The sequence below is a fragment of the Engystomops pustulosus genome, chromosome 2 (genome assembly GCF_040894005.1).
Source record: "Engystomops pustulosus chromosome 2, aEngPut4.maternal, whole genome shotgun sequence".
NCBI lineage: Eukaryota > Metazoa > Chordata > Amphibia > Anura > Leptodactylidae > Engystomops > Engystomops pustulosus.
The window spans coordinates 224967933-224982293 of NC_092412.1; the positions used below are offsets into that span (position 1 = coordinate 224967933).

The 14361-nt window shown below is 41.9% G+C and overlaps 1 protein-coding gene across 21 annotated transcripts in view; it reads right to left on the reverse strand.

The window, feature by feature from the left end:
• Positions 1–14361, reverse strand: part of MYO18A (myosin XVIIIA) — a 221875-nt gene that overhangs the window by 35331 nt on the left and 172183 nt on the right. For all 21 annotated transcript variants that reach the window (XM_072138310.1, XM_072138309.1, XM_072138306.1 and 18 more), the window contains 8 exons: positions 13932–14043; positions 12489–12616; positions 11885–12039; positions 10287–10410; positions 6469–6669; positions 3255–3365; positions 2135–2239; positions 1862–2008 (listed from right to left, as the gene is read on the reverse strand). In XM_072138310.1, coding sequence (XP_071994411.1) covers positions 1862–2008; positions 2135–2239; positions 3255–3365; positions 6469–6669; positions 10287–10410; positions 11885–12039; positions 12489–12616; positions 13932–14043 — 1083 coding nt within the window. The remainder of the gene's footprint in view (positions 1–1861; positions 2009–2134; positions 2240–3254; positions 3366–6468; positions 6670–10286; positions 10411–11884; positions 12040–12488; positions 12617–13931; positions 14044–14361) is intronic.

Sequence of the window (14361 nt, forward strand, 5' to 3'; positions counted from 1 at the left end):
GCTAAGTACCTGCTGCATATGGCTGTGCACCGTACGCTGCCTTATATACGTGCAGTATCCAGAACCAGTGGGAGGTGCGCTCTGTCAGCCAGCTAGTAGTCAGCCATCCATCATTTACCAGCCCAGCGTATTTTATACGGATACAGTGCAATACATTGAAATACTGCTGCAATACGTCCTGTATTTAAGGCCAGAATACAGCCATATGTACAGAAAAGACCATACGGTCGTGTGCATGAGGCGTAAGGTTGCATTCACACAAACGTGCGACTTCTCCAGTCGCACGTTTGTGTGAATGCAAACGTGCATTCACGTTCAAGGTATATCCGTATGAATCCGTATATAGGTGGCGATTTTCATCCTTATGTGCACATATGTCACTGTATCCATGGCACTGGCAAATGATGGATGGCTGACTATTGGCTGGCTGACAGAATGCACCTACCACTGGTTCTGGGTACTGCATACGGGTGCACAACCATATGCAGCATGTATGCAACACGTATTTTATTTGTTCCCATGGGGCATGCGGAACGGAAATACACAAGAAAGTAGAACATGCTGTATATTTTTATACGACTTGCTTACGCTATGGTACGATGGGCAATACGGCCATGTAAATGGATGGCCGTATTGCCTATTGAAATAATTGGGGCCATATGCTACCTGTATATAAGCCGTTTTCATATGTTAGTGTGAATGCAGACTAAGTCATAAATACATGTTATGTGCCATAACCAGAGGTGCCATAACAGGATCTGTAGACCCCCTTCCCAGCTGATTTAAAAGGTTGCTGCACTTGCGCAACCACTCATATAATATAAATGCAAGGCTATTATTATGCTCCCATAGACATGAATACAGAGAGGGTGGGCATGCATGGCAAACTTTCCATTTACGTCTATGGGAGCACCAAGTCGAAATGATTGGCTATATTTGGAACACCCATAGACCTGAACAGAGAAAGGGTCTATGGGAGCACCTAGAACAAATGGTCTGCTAGTTTCGGTGCTCCCCCAGACAATAGTGAGCTTGTGTGCATGCGCAGCAAACTATCCAGCTCTCTCTCCGGTTAGGATGTTGAAAGGGGATCTGTGGATTTGTCATAAATAAAGAATATGCCAAAACCCCTTTATCCAAGGCATTTTAAAGAACATTTTCCACGTTCAATCCAGCGATTTTGTAAATCAATCAGTGACCTGATTGTGCATTACTTGCAAGCTCAGCCATTTCATTCAGTAGGGCATTAATGGTAAAGCAGATGGAGTGTTTAACAGAGTATTCCCATAGTGCATAGCATAAAAACCTTGTAGATTTTACCCCATGGATCTCAAGAACAGGGCCTGTTCTAGACCGCAGGTAAATGGATAGGGTTTGCAGGCACAAATTAAGCTACATTATTTTGGGATTTCCTATTAAAGCAAACAAAGACACTCTCCCATGTACTTGCAACCATGAATAGTGACCCATTCCCATTCTCAAGATACATGCTGGTTCCGGTCATTTATAACATATACTATGGATATAGCCATAAATACTGTGATGGAATAGCCTTTAACAAAAGATTGAAGCTCCTCCTAGCTGAAGTTTTGTAGTTGTGGATAAAGGAAGACCAGCCCTGCCCTGTCCTGGACCCTTCCATGATTTCCAACAATTTAGCAATTATAACCCTACACATTAGGCGGATTATAATACCTCTTACCAGAATACCTCTTATTACCCCAACAAATATGTTGCAGCTAGGAATACAATAAGGATCTTTTAACAAAAGAAAGAGAAAAATACATAAAAAAACACACATTGTGCCGCCTTATAATACCGGGAATGCAAACAATGTCTGACATATTCAGTTTATTAGTACCTGGCTTCTAAGCTGTGCTATTTCCCGCTTGCTAGGAGCATTGTTCTTTAAGTGGTCCAGCATGATCTGTGCATCAGCCAGCAGAGCTTTGGTTCTCTTCAGGTCTTTTCGGAGACGTTTTTCAGTTTCAAAGTCACGATGGCTGACCTAAAGCCAAAGGAACAGTGTGAATGATGATCCTGGAGCCCGGTTCTGGTCTAGTACAAGCTGCTTCTGGCGCTGAGGCTGGTGCCATGCATGGCTGCATGTACTGACCTTTTTATTTTTACATACCTGCTCGCTAACAGAATTTAATCTGCTTTCCAGGTCTCTCTTCTCTCTCAGGACCTTCTGCTTATCCTCATATTCCTCTTCTAATTGAACTTCCATCTGTTTCAGCTATACAGAACGAGAGAAGAACAAGGTTTAAAAAAACGGTGTCTTCAGTAATATGACAATAAAAATCACAAACACGTTCTGAGTTTAGGAAGCAATTGTTAGATTTGTAATTTCTTGATTTAAAAAAGTTTTCAGGGCCCAATGCTGAAATGTGAAGATAGGAACCTTTGTAGTCGCTTTATACAGCATGATATGTAATTGCACCATGCAATAGATCACAGATAAGAGCTTCATAGAAGGGGTTGTAAAGATTTATACAAATAAACGTGCTTGGTCTGTGAATCTCAGACTGCATGGTGGCTGGATTTCATAGTTATATATGATGTAAAGAGTCCCTGCTTCCCCTACTTGTAACATAAAAGCTGGGAAACAGGGACACTGTGTAATACTGAAAAAATGTAAAAAGGGGGAAAGGGAACAGATAAAAAAGACAGCACCAGTATCACGGGTGTATGTAGAGATTATGGTCCTAGACAAACTTAAAACAAACTCCACATTACATCACGTCCTTGCTCCTAGTCTAAAGAGGAAATACAACAATATATACTTTAATGTGTCATAATAAAGGATGACATCTTGAAAATTGGAGTGCTGGATTAAACCCTCTTTTCGTTTGTTGGACTTGATGTAACGTATATCACTATGATGAATCCCATCCCCCGTCATAGTGTTTGATCTGTCAAATCGGCAAACACATGATCTGGGAATCACGGACCAATCATCTTCACAGATTTTAAAGGCTTAAGCTTAGGCTCAATTCAACCTCCTGTATCACAGACTCTTTTACTTATAACAAAGCCTCTAGGGGCTTGTCTACAGCTATTGTACAGGCCATAAACAACTAAACAAACATGATGAGCACAAGGACATCTAAAGTCAACCAGACTGGGACCAGGTCTGATAGTTGAGGGGGCACACTATCCCTTATAGGGATGGTACAACCTCTTCAACTCTCACCCTCAAAACCATGTGGCCAAATCAATCTGTAATGTCAGGAATACATTTATTCCATTACCTTTTTCTGACAAGACTGACGGATTTCCTCCACTTCATCGTCTTTGTTCTCAAGTTCCTTGGAGTGTGACTGTCTTAGCCGTTCCATCTCCATCTCAAGGCGCAGTTTGGACTTAAAAAGTGGGGGGGGGGAAAAAACATAAAAAATACTTTTACTTAAAATATAAATGACTGATAATCCTGTTACAATATCATATTTAGTGACCTTTTCAATTGTTTGGCAGGACAAGACACGTCTTGTATTGTTTTTACCATTAGTAAAGCAGCTGAAAATGTAGCTGCGGTGGGGATTACAATATTCTCTTTCATCCGACATTCTGAGGGGTTTTTGGGTAATGATTGCGGTCAATGCACCAACTTTCTTACAAAGCCTTCAGTTGTCCACATGAGAGAGATTTCTGGAGCCGTTACTCTACAAGCATGGACAGATCCATCAACACAGAGAGGAGTATATCTGTAAAACACACCCAAGGGGGCACTAAAGGAGAGTGACTGCCCCACAGAGGAGCATGTAAAATGCCTGCTCACCGCTACCAGGCCACATTTTCTGCAAAAAGATGATATAAGCAGCGAGGAGAGAGCTCCAAGTGCTGAACATATAGGAACAGAGGCCAGACAAGTCTCCTGGTGACCATTCATCTCTCCGGCCCAGTCGCTGACTCTGCAATCGCTCCCTGATGTGCGGACAGCTAATGGCACTTCTTTAACTTTTACAGCTACCAACAAGGAAGATATATAGGTAACGGCCAAAGAAGTGCCCAGGGAGGAGGAAGAGCAGCGGATGAGCAAGGACATGAATTTTTTTTTTATTATTATTATTATTCTAACAGTGAAGGCATGAATGGCCAGGAATCAGAGCCATGTACTGTGTTGATTGAAACCTGCAGCAGAAATGGAAACAGGATATCACCAGCCTTGAGATGCTCCTGTAAGAGACCTTAACCTCAAATCTACAACATACAGATATGGGGTCCTAGAATGACGTTTAAGGGGAACCGGTCATCAGAAATTGACCTAATAAACTGTTACCAATATGTTGCCAAGCAGCTGCTGGATGATGTTTCTTTCATGGTCCAGGTCGGTGTCATCATTCAGAAAATCAACTTTGAAGTAAGATGTAAGTTGGATGTATAAAGTTAGGGAGGCGGAGAGTTTAGCACTAAAGTTAAGCTCTCCATGTCTCTGAACACCTCCTATTATGTGACTGACATCATGTGTCTGACTGTCCCTGGATGCAGGACCGTCAATTACATTGTAATGGGGTATTCACTGAGGCAGAAAGAGCTTGACTTTAGTGTTAAACTCTCCGCCTTCTTGACTTCACTAAACCAATTTACATCTCACTTCAAAGTTGATTTCCTGGATGATGCCACCACACTCATGAAAGACACAGGGAGGTGTTAAGCTGCTTGTCAACATACTGGTAGTGGTTTAGAAGGCCAATTTCTGATGACAGGTTCCCTTTAACTCCACAGTCAAATTATGTCCTTCTCTGTCTCTCTGAATTACAGTTTTCAAAACATTCTTAAAGGGGTGGGACACGTTTTAATAAATCTCTTCTATAAGACTTTGTGTTTGCCTCCTTTGAAAGCTTCAGCCTTTCCTGTTCTCACCATGCTGCACTCTGCACATATACACTGCATATATAACTTCCTATTTCTCACTCCTTTAGTCCGTCTAATGGCGTCTACCACTGTGTCTCTATCTCTCACAGTCTGTCTCACTAACTGACATAGATAGAGAGGAAAGGGAGAGCAGGATGAGTCATAACTCCCCTGCTACAACTCCTCCTATCCATCAGAGACATGTAAGAATCAGGAGAGTCTGCACACAGCACTAAAATAAGTAGTAGGAATGTTGAATCACTTGATGAGCATCAAGGGATTTTTAAGGCAGTAAAAACACATGGAAAACTTACGTAAAAGAGAGGCCAACCACTATAAATTAGATCAATATGTTATGTAAAGTGATAGGCCCCCATCGCAAAGATGGGGAGGTGTATGACTGGCCCTATTGCTTGCAGGGTAGGTAATTGGCACGTCCCTGGTGCAATAAAAAAGGTGCCTGCCCCTCACTGTGAACATGCCCACTAGAAGGCTACAGGACCATGAATTAGCCACAATTTGTGCAACACCCGTGTGCATGAGGCCTTATGGTACCAAACCTGTTAAACTCATCGTTATCCGTCCCCAATGAAAATTAAATTGAGCTGTACAACCCATTTGCCTGATGTGAGGAGCACAAGAGGTGATCAACAAATTAATGTGTGTTCAAAGCATCTGACAGGTTCCCTTTAACAAAATTTAAAGCGAAGGTAAGCGCAGACTGTCTGTATGGTGTAACAACCCTTTGTAAATTTGTCTATAGCACAAAACATCAATGGATTATCCTAAGGCTTTCTTCTTGAATGTTCTTGGCTTTTACAAGTAATACATAGTGTAGACATTGATCTATAACAATCTGATAAGCCAGTGTCTCGCTGATGCCTCCATCAGATTTAAGAATTCCCGCTATATTTAAAGAAGTGTATGAAGCTTTCTAGTAAACCCCAATAAATCCGATTCAACTTTTCTCCTCCGTTGCTCAGCTTGTGTTTACACTGCATTTAAAAGAAGAAATCCTGTGAATTCAGCACAATGTCCTCCCACTATCTCTCTAACTCCTTATTACTATTCCCCATCTCTCTCAGTACTCTGCTACCATTTACCCCTTCAAGTGTACAATAGTCCAAAAACTCTAAGCCAAAATGACTGTTCAGGGAAGAAAAACCTGTGTTGATATCCGGAGTACAACAAGTTGCTTTGTAGATCCCTATTACTCATAGTTAGTCACGCTCCAATACTTTCCTAAAGTAGATTTCTCAGACACAAAAGCAAATGCTTAAACTTCAATGTAAAAGATACGAATGGGAAAAATATAAATATAGATATAGGAAAAAACGGCGGCAGCTTGATCTGGACGCACACAACTGTGATTATAGAGAACCGAAGCTGAATTGTAGGCAGTAACATAATTTATCATTGATCCATAGGGGACTTTCCAAAACCCCTATCAATACTCACAATATTTGGAGATCGGTAATCAGTGCGTTACAATTTGTGACTCTGGGCATCAGTGTGTCAAAAAAAAAACAAAAAAACACTAGAAAATCTAAAAATTTCAGTTATGATAAATCTATCTCATCTACCCATTGGCTCTCATATATGTGGACGTACCTGCTCCAACATCTGGATGGTTCCCGCTTGTTCATCAAGTTCTTCTTCTTGGTCTTTGACTTTGGCCTCCAAATCTCGGAGCTGCTTCTTGACCTTGGCGAGAGACGCCTCATCCTTGGATTCCTGAGAGGAGATATCCTGGAGTTCTGCCTCCAGCTGATCCACCTTATGTGTGAGGATTGATATCTCCGAGTCTTTCTCCTGATAAACAGAGGAAGAGGTAACATTTTAAATATTTTAGAAACCAAGTAGCTTCTAGAAGATAATGAATGAGGACCTAAGACGTGTGAAAACACTACAAACTGATGCATTGGAGGGAAAAAAAAAAGATGGGTTATTTTCTGTTGTAACAAATATCAGAGCAGGTATAAAAAGACAAAATTACAGTAAAGTGCCGGGCTATTGATTTTAGAGAAGTTTAAGTTGGCGGAAGAGAGAATAATAGGTTATCCTGCTGAGCTAAGCATGCCATGCAGCGCCACCATTTATACATGAGAGTCTTCTTAAAGTCCCACAGCTTAATAATTCCAGGACTGTCATGAAATCATTATGCAGAGTTGCAGGGGTCAATATTTTGTACTAAATATGAAAGACTATTGATGCATCATAATAATTCTCCATGCTGTAGCTACTTCAATGACCTATAAAGAGCGGCTAGAACATGGGCATCACTGTCTTTTCCTGCTAACAAGATTAATATTTGGTGCTGCTGTTCGGCAGGGAAGCAGGGACTCCTTGCACTATGATGCGCACAGTCCTGTCCTCTACACTGGTCAGTTCACATAATACTGCACCCACAGCATCTGTTTTTCACAGATGTGACACTGTCATGTGGTGACGACCTTATGCATTATACAAATAGATTGTAGTATAACTGGGAGTAGTCTGTGGAATACAAGTGTAGTTATCAAAACAATATTTTTGCTCTCCACATACATTTACTCATAGATCCAGGCGCCGTGACTGTGGTAATATTCTTATATTTGTTATCCATGGCCTCTTTCCTTCTAAAATTATGCTAATGAACCACAAGGCCTCCTATGGGTGTTAAAAGTGCCCCTCCGTGATGATGCAGATTCACAGACTGTTACACTGTGCAGGAATACTCTCCCTCCCCCCCCTCACCGTGTGATGAAACTTCCTCTGCTACAGTGAGATTACATAAGAGGGAGTCATAAGAGTTACATACAGTTACATAAGAGGTAAGTGCAATGAAAGAAAAGGGGAGGAGTGAGACATTGTAATAGCCTGTGAAGCTACACCAGTGGTACTCTCGTACCACCCCAAAAAGCCCATCATTACTACTACCAGTATATTGTCAAACAGCATAACACCTTCAAGTTTTTGTTTCTTTCAAGGTCCAGGGTGGTGGCATCATCCAGAAAATCAACTTTAAAGTGAGCCGTAAATTAGTTGTCAGGGAGGCGGAGAGTTTAACACTGAACTCAAGGTGGGGAGCTGTGAACGATGTGATTGACTTCATGCATCGCACTTCAGGAGATCTGGTTGGTGATGTCTCTGGATGCAGGACCATCAATTACAGTGAAAGGGGCTTTCTGAGGAAGAGAGAGCTTGACTTCAGTGCTAAATTCTATGCATCTTTGACTTTATACAGCCAATTTACCACTCACTTCAAAGCTGATTTTCTGGGTGATGCCACCACACTGGGTAATAAAAGAAACACAATCTGGAAGATGTTCAATTGCTTGGCAACATACTGTTAGTTGTTATTAGGTCCCTTTCTGCTGACAGGTTCCCTTTAAGCTCATTAACATAATTGTTAAAGTTGTAGAAGGAAGGAGGCTGCGGATAATAAACATAAGAGAAGAGTCACTGTACCTTGATCCATGAATAAGTGTCACTGGTTTATCATTCTTGATGGTGTAGTTCCTTTAAAGTTTTTTTTTTTTTTTTTGGAAAAACTTTTCAGGTTACATTATATGATTATATAATTAAGACTGCAGTTTTCCAGATGTTATTGCACTAAGGCGCAGGCCACAGTATTTTTTTAAAATGATAAAATCCAGGCATTGCTTTCCTTCACTTTCTCCACTCACACAACACTGGAATCCATAAGAAAGCAATCTAGACTATAGATGTACATAAGGACAAGATCACGGTGCAATTACTTGAAGTGCTTCTTAAGCAGGAGCCCCCAAAGCTATGGAATAATATCTAAAAATCATGAAGACACAGAGATCATCACTCACAAGGCTCATCTTCTACAAAAATCATGTATGTTCTGTATCTACTACGATTCCCTCTAAATAAGCCCTAGCGTGATTTTTAAGCCTTTTTGGAGAAGGGTTGAAATAGAAGCCCCAATCTGAGAATAAAGCCTAGTTATAAACTGCTATATCTTCTATACCAGTGCACAAAAAAACAAACACAGTGCTGGTTTCATTTAGAGGAGGTGAATCATCATTTTATTATCACATTACAGGAAGTCCCCGGGTTACATACAAGATAGGTTCTGTAGGTTTGTTCTTCAGTCGAGTTTGTATGTAAGTCGGAACCGTATACTTTATTATTGTAACCCCAGGCAAACTTTTTTGGTCTCTGTGACCATTGGATTTTAAAAATGTTTGGTTGTCATAAGAACCAGGAGTAACACTAAAGATTCATTACAGACACCTGTGATAACTGTTACAGCTGTTTATTGTAGCCTAGGACTAAAGTACAGCAAATTACCAAAATCCAGAGGTTCCGTTTGTAACTACGGGTTGTATGTAAGTCAGGTGTTCTTAAGTTGGGGACCGCCTGTATTTATTATTAATGTAGCACTGGAACTGGAGAGATCTATGGTAAATGTGACTAGACAGTAACTGTGGATATCTCTGCGTCTGTGGCACCTAGAAACACAGGGGAGATCAGTGACGGGGAGATCATCACTTTCGAAATAATGTGTTTCCAGGTCCCACAGTTCAGAAATTATGGCAGTATCAAATGTGTCCACTACTGTCAGCTGAAGGCAGAACTGAAGAGGAGGTGGGAGCCGACGGGTAGAAGGGGGGAGCCGACAGATGCAATGGCTTCAGGAAGCTACATGAACATAAGGGGATTATATAAGGAACGTGCCATGAGAAAGTGGGGCCAATGATTCACAAGAAATTCACAATGGAATTCAGCATTTTTAGATTTAGCATGTTCCAGAAGGTGATGGCATGATTATATTTTAATTACAAAATAAGAGATCCCCTAATTAGAAAATAAAATAAGACTCTGCCTAATATAGACTTTGTTGTAAGTTTTGCTCTGTTGGTCAGGCAAGGGGTGGGGTAGGGGGTCACGGTTTAAAATCTATGATTCAATTTACATATAGGGGCAGATTTATCAAGCTAAAAGTCAGAATATTCTTAGTTGCCGATGGCAACCAATCACAGCTGCCCTTTAAAATATACATGAGCACTGGTAAAATGAAAGCCGAGCTGTAATTATTGCCATGGGCAACTAAGAATATTCAGACTTTTAGACAGCTTGATAAATCTGCCCAATCATCTTAATTCTACTCCCTATATACAATAACAGTAATGCAAGTCAAACTGACTTGGGTATAATGTAAAATAAAAATAAAATTTCACTCAAGAATGTAAAACATGAAGTACATAGTAAGGTTTACTTTAATTTAAGTTAGTTTTTGGCTACAGAGGACAGAAATCTGAATACGTAGGTGGTGTATACATGTAGCACTAGAATAACAGATCCTACACGGCACAGATGACTCATCTCTGCAGATGCTCATTGTACCTGACTATATACTACCATGTGCTGGTATGTATTCAGGCTCATGTCACAACTCATGAGTATAACAGACTTACCTCCAGCTGCTGTCGGAGGCTGAACACCTCAGATGTGAGCATGTCCTTTTCTCGGCTCAGCTTTTCCTTCATGATCTTCTCCCTCTGTGCCTCCTCCTGTGCCTGTGCCAGCTCAGTGTCAAACCTGAGAGAAATACAATGCCAGTGTGTACAGAGCCTGAGGCAGTTTCAAATTGTTAAAAACTTTTTGGATTTGAGAAGGTTTCAATGGAACAAGGGAGGGAAATCTCTGCACTAATTACGTGGCTAACGCAATCTGCTAATCACATGGAAAGTGTTTAATGTGCACAAGCCCCATTACTTGGCTGAGGCCATGAGCCTACAACTTTTTAGGGGAGGGTGGAATCCAGAGGACACTATGATTAGGTTTACTGGAGGATGTAGACAATGACCACAGCTACCAACGCGCTAGAGGACAAATAGTCCATGTAATTACAGGAAAAACTTTTATATTCGTTTTTATGGGCAGTAATGTCTTCCTGTCAGGATACTTTGGTCTACATTATCCATCATGATAAAGCAGGGACACTTACTTATAGATCTTGGCACTGTGGACTATGGTAATCTGCTTATATTTGCTATGCATGGCCTCCATCCTTCTAAAATCAACTTTTAAAATCATGCAAGAGGCTACCCTTGCCCCGCTGTGATCTGGCTTTACAGGCTGTTACACTGTCTAACCCTCCCCCCTGCTCCCTCAGAACATGTGCAGTGCAGCACTTGCTGCTATAACCTCAGTACTGAGGGAGCAGGGGGAGGGTGAGACAGTGTAACAGCCTGTAAAGCCAGATCACAGGGTAGTCCCTAAAGCTCATTAGCATAACTTTAAAAGTTGATTTTATAAGGAAGGAAGTCATGGAGAATTCTCTGCCAGGAAGTAGAAGGTAATGAGGATCAGGGCATCATCTTTACTGGATCAGCAGACCGGGGGCGCATCTTCTGCCGAAGCAGCCATAGCAGTGGGGGAGCTTCATGCGTGAAACAGTTCTACTTTAGGTCCCACCTGGAATAGAACTGTGCTACAATCTGCCGCCCAAACCTGGCGCACTACACCCCTCCCTGCCCAATCGGCCAAAAGGGCAGAGTAGTCACTCTGTGCTGGGAGTTACAACTACATCAAAGCTTGCATGACACTATTCAGGCATACAGGCCCTGATAAATCATGTTTATTGCTTTGCTAGCCCCCTATGAAATATATTTTTATATATCCTCGACAACCATGTAATGCTTTAGGTCCCCTGTGGAGGCGCTGCAGGGAAACTGAATTATACTGCAGAGTGCAGAAAAGAATCACTGTGACCAGCCTTTTCTGTATACCCCAACCTGACCCAAAAAAACTCTGTACAAAATGGATAACTTAATTTTTAAAAAATATATGAGGCCCAATGATTATATAGATAATAGACTATGGAGTATAGCACCATAGGAAACTTGTAACCTAAAATATTAAATACAAACTGCACATATAAAAGGACAACTATATGCATCGCTCAAGTTCTACAATAATGAACCCTGATAAGTGCATCCAGCTTTCACAGCACACAATTTCTTCTGTAAAAATGAGCAGTGAACCGAGGAGAACTTGTAACATCACTGACCTTCGCTGCTTCTTCTCCAGTTCATGATTACGTCCCTGGTGCCCTTCTAAGTGGAGCTTGGTGTCTTGTAGCTCAGACGTCAGCCTCTGGCACTTCTTCTTCAGTTGCTGCAGCGTTCTCTGCGACTCGTCATTATCTGCCTGCAGATCTGCAAGCTAAACCGCAGAAAGTTTTATGTAGAGAGCACACGAGTGGACAGCACCGAGAACAGAGAGAAATTTCCTGACCCTGAGGTTTCAGCATTTCAGAAATGGTTTATGTAAAGAAAAGGGGAACATACAAATAGTTCAAACTACATATCCACATTGACGTAAAGAAAGACCACCACCGTTTTGGGGCTGTTGAATATGCCCTTGCCACCTCCCTCTCCCACCCTCCGTGCAAGGGAGAGGCTGGTGACGAGGGCGTGCATAATTAGCAGCCCGGAGTGATGGACATCTTGACCCCAAGCTCCGGCATGCTAATTATAAGTCTTTTTTCTAAGCATCTCAACATTATAGAAGACCAGCACCAGGATCGGAATGAAGAGGAGCGAGTATCTGTAGATTGTTTTTTGATAAACAAAGTGGTTATTTTCCTTTAAGCAAATTCTATCACAACTTACTCTGCGTTCCAGCTGCCTCTTACTCTGCTGCTCCACTTCCAGTTTATCTTCAAACTCCTGCTGCATGCGCTTCTTTGTAAAGTCAATCTCACGTACAGATCGCTCATATTTAAGGCGCCATTCACCACCTGCAAGGAAAACAGCGGAAAAAGAAAAAAATGAAAAAAAAAAATCGAATATACAGGTGTCTGATTAGAAAAGAAAACAGTCAAGAGAAAAGAACTTGGGGGGAACGTACTTTATACTTTCACCTCCTCCCCCTCCCTATACAATGGGGGTCATTTACTAAGGGCCCGATTCGCGGTTTCCCGACGTGTTACCCGAATATTTCCGATTTGCGCCGATTCTCCCTGAATTGCCCCGGGATTTTGCGCACGTGATCGGTTTGTGGCGCTGGCATGCACGCGACGGAAATCGGGGGGCGTGGCCGAACGGTAACCCGGCGGATTCAGAAAAACCACCGAATTAAAAAAATAAAAAAATTGGTCGCACGGGCCATACTCACATGCACCACGTTGAAGACGATGAACTCCGGGGCACCTCAGCGGACTTCGGTGCAGCAGCCCACCTGGTGGACATCGGGCGCAGGACCTTCATGAATCGCCGGAAGGCCAGAACGCTCGGCAGAGAAGCCGCCGCTGGAACGCGAATGGACCGGGTAAATAAATGTGCCCCAATGACTTCTGCACAGGTCCCAGAGCATGCCCACAACACTCTCCCATAGTAGACAATGAATGTTCAAAGCAGCTCAGGCAAGATGTCCGCCATCATTATCCTGCCCCGCAGCAGCCTTTGCCTTCGACCATTCAAGCCTGAGTGGTCGCTGGTAATAGTGCAGTGAACTGTACAGAATCGCACCTAGCCACTGAATATATCAGGCGGCCAGAGCATTCGGACGTATCTAGCGGTGTTGAAGGGACGTGGCTTTTATAATATACAAGAGACATGTCTAATGGAACAGATAAATACCCCACAGTGGGTATATACTTCTAAAAGGAATCAAAACATTTGGAACTCCAAGATTAGTTTTAGAATAATCAACCTCATGTCGCTGCCTATATACACATATCTGCAGGTGTCCATTTACTACATGGATTTAAGGAGATAAATAATTATGTACACCTATATGGTAGAAATCCAGATAGTGGATGCAAAACTTATATAAACTTATGTAAAAAGAGTGGCCAACCCCTTTAAGGCATTGGTCATTGGAAAAAGTGACCAAAAAGAGCACCAAAAGAATAGAAAAAAAAACCTGCCTTGGAAGAAACATTTATGGGTGACTACCCTGTAAATAAACACACAACCCCATTAAGGTGCCCATACACATTGGATGGGAGCAGTTTTGACTTGAGGGCACTGGAGGGTTGGTTTTCTTCCTAGAGGAATTGGAGAGTTTTATTGATAAACAAAGATGAAGGGTAACGAAAAGCCGCGGCTTACCAGAATCATCATCATCCATCTCTCCATTCAGCTCTGCCGCTCGGATCAGTCTGGCCTCCATTACCTCCACTTCCATGGATTCCATCTGCTTTTTAAGTGCATCATATTTGGCCTACAGACAAAGACAACTGGTTAGAGGACATCACTGGTCACATATCCATATCACACAGTCCATTTGTTTAAACTATTAGGCATTTATCAAGGTCCTCTTAAAATATGAAATAGACATTACAGCCACACGTATTAACAGGGTTTCTGAAGAGAAGCCGTGTTATGAACTCACATACAGACAGATTGGTGGAACAGATGAGAATATTAGATCCTGTCCGCTATTGACAACTAGACCCCCGAGGGTGCTGCATATATCTGCATAAGCAGATTCTCACGTTTTGTCCAGAATAGGAGACACTAATGCGTCTGTTTAAAGCTA